Consider the following 2,741-nt stretch of genomic DNA (forward strand, 5'->3'; position numbering starts at 1 on the left):
TTGAAGTTAAGTCTCATACATCAACTCACCAAGTTTCATGGTGGAAGGAGAACATCCTCAAAGGCAGTTGAAGTCCTTTCATATGATATGTGTTAGCACATTGCCCAAACATGTGACATTGGATGATTTAAAGCTAACCGCCTTCCCACTCACCCTGAAAGATAAAGATAGAGAGTGGTTATTCAACTTACCACTCCGATTTATTAACAGATGGGAAGAGTTACTCAAAGCCTTCAATTGCAAGTTCTATCCCACTTCCCGAATATCAAGTCAAAGGAGTGACATTTTGGGGATTCGTCAATGGGAGAATGAGATTTTTCATGGTTTTTGGTAGTGATTTAACAACTTGTGTACAAACTGTCCTTGACATTGCATAGCCGAACAACTACTTCTTCAACAATTTTATGAGGGTATGAATGAAAAAGATTGAATGATGATTGATGCTTCAAGTGGTGGTGACATATTTAACAAAACACCTCACGAGATAAGATCACTTTTTCGTACCATTTCTTAAAATCAAAGAAACTTTGGGACTCAAAATGACATGAAGAGAAGTTCCCCACAAGTTGTTGGTGAAGTTAGCAATACCCAACATTTGGAATCAAAACTCTTGGATTTGACTAGTGTGTTGAGTCAAATGGTGGTGAGAAGTGGTCAACAATTGATGGTTTGTGGTATTTGTGCAACGACGGAGCATTATATGGATAAAGTGTTTCACACTTGGAAGTGAATTGGAGGATGTTAATGCAATGAGAGCATATCAAGGTCAACCAAGACCCATGAGATTTCAAAACACATACAAGTCGAATTGGAGGAATAACCCAGACAACCGATACTTACCAAAGCAAAACCCACCAGATGTTATGTTATGATGAGACCCCAATATCCACAATATCCTTCCCAAAAACCTCTATATCCACAATATGCAACTCCACAAACATGTCATCCTTTCCAAATTACCAACAACCTCAGCAACGATGCCAATCAAGTGGTAACCATCAAAAAAGTTTCAAAAACTCGTTACTTCTCTTGCTCAAAGCGAAACCCAATTTCAACGATAAACAATGAACATATTCTCTAACATTCAAACACAAATTGAAGGCCACCCTCAAGAAGATGGAACAACAGGTAAATTTCCATCTCAAACCTAGGCTTGCACAAAAAAACCGATTCAGGATCCGAACCGGTTCACCATGAACCGGTCCACTATGAACCGAACCGATTCAAGAACCGAACCGCCGGTTTGAACCCGTTCGAGATTTTAAACATTGAAATCGGTTTAATAACCGTGAACCGGTAGTCAAACCGATCAAATCGATTTAAAACCAATTGAACCGGTTTAGATAGGTTCGAGTTTAATAATGACGGAACTGGTTTGAACCGAACCGGTTTTTACGGTTGAACCGGCTTTACTATTCATGAATTGGAACCGAACCGGTTCGGTTTGAAAAAAAACCGGTTTGCTCGTCCCTACTCAAACCTCTCTGTCTACTAGAAGCCCAACCCAATGTAATTTACTTTTGACGGACTTAGGATCTTAACCCAGATTTGCTTTCGACCCAGAAAGATGTTTTCTTCCTTTAAATATGAGAGTTTATTGCATATTAGGGTTTTTTCAAGTCTGCACATCGTTTCATCGAAGTACCTCCGATTCGCGAAAATGATATACGACGTCAACTCCCCATTGTTCCGTTCCTTCCTCAGCCAGAAGGGAGGCTCCTCTGATAAGAGGTATTGCTCGTTTCATCGTTCTTTTATTTTGTACTAGGTGTTGTTATTATCTGTAAATAATCAGTGTGTTTTATATGCTTTAAGTTTTCTATGGTTCGGTTATTTGTATTTTAGATCCATACATTGTATTTGCAAATGATTTTGTCGAGTTGGTATTGATTGGACGTTTCGATTTGTCTTCCCTTTCTTTATTTTTATCTTGTGACGAAGATGATTCAAGTTATATACGCATACGTTTGTTGATGTCAGCCCTATATGATTTTTTTTACTCGATGTATGTATGTTAGGACATTGAATGTTCATCCCTCTGGTATTGAAACTACTAATACCAGGGTTTTAGGGATAATAGTTTGGACATGTTTGGGCTGAAGTTTTGATGATTTGTCTGCTAAAAGTATTTTTGTGTTTGGAAAACTTCCGCTCAACATTCAATGCAATTTACCTAATTACCCCTAAGTATTATGTATTTCAGATTGTATGTTCTTACTTGTGAATCAAATTCTGCTTTTAATTTGTACAGGAAAACAGAGGATAGACCTAAGGAGCAGAAGCCAAAGGCAAATGAAAACAAACCTGTGATGAACGAGTAATGAAGTGTCGTTGTAGATAAACACATGTTAGGCTTATGACATGTACTTTTCTTTATTAACTATTTTGTTAATGCTGATATAACCAGAACACATCTGCTTTGGTTGTTGATTCTGCTGATCATCTTTTGGTAATGATCTTTGTTTTGAGATTAGATTGTCATTCTGCTTAAAGTTGGGATTTTTGGCAATATCTTGAAATGTTTATGTAAATAAGAAAATTTAAACTAGAAGTTTATCTGCTAAAACCGAATAGGAAATTAAGATTTAAAGTCTTCATGGGGTTCTAATTGATTTTTATGTGAAAGCATTAATAGAGATTTTAATGTCACCTTAAAAGAGGAGCCAAAAGGGTGTTTGAGATTTCATTATGATCATAAAAAGAACTTTTAGGCCGGACGGAGTTGGTGCAGGAAAGGTGAG

General features: G+C 37.1%; 1 protein-coding gene across 1 annotated transcript; it reads left to right on the plus strand.

Annotated features, from left to right (window-relative positions):
• The first annotated feature begins 1,593 nt into the window (after nucleotides 1-1,593).
• LOC145017185 (wound-induced basic protein-like) lies at nucleotides 1,594-2,473 on the plus strand. The gene is made up of 2 exons (XM_078975252.1): nucleotides 1,594-1,731; nucleotides 2,252-2,473. Exons 1-2 carry the CDS (start codon nucleotides 1,661-1,663, stop codon nucleotides 2,319-2,321), a joined length of 141 nt encoding a protein of 46 aa, XP_078831378.1. The 5' UTR covers nucleotides 1,594-1,660; the 3' UTR covers nucleotides 2,322-2,473.
• Nucleotides 2,474-2,741: the final 268 nt, after the last annotated feature.

Source organism: Lactuca saligna, chromosome 9, assembly GCF_052625555.1.
Source record: "Lactuca saligna cultivar CGN05327 chromosome 9, ASM5262555v1, whole genome shotgun sequence".
Lineage (NCBI taxonomy): Eukaryota > Viridiplantae > Streptophyta > Magnoliopsida > Asterales > Asteraceae > Lactuca > Lactuca saligna.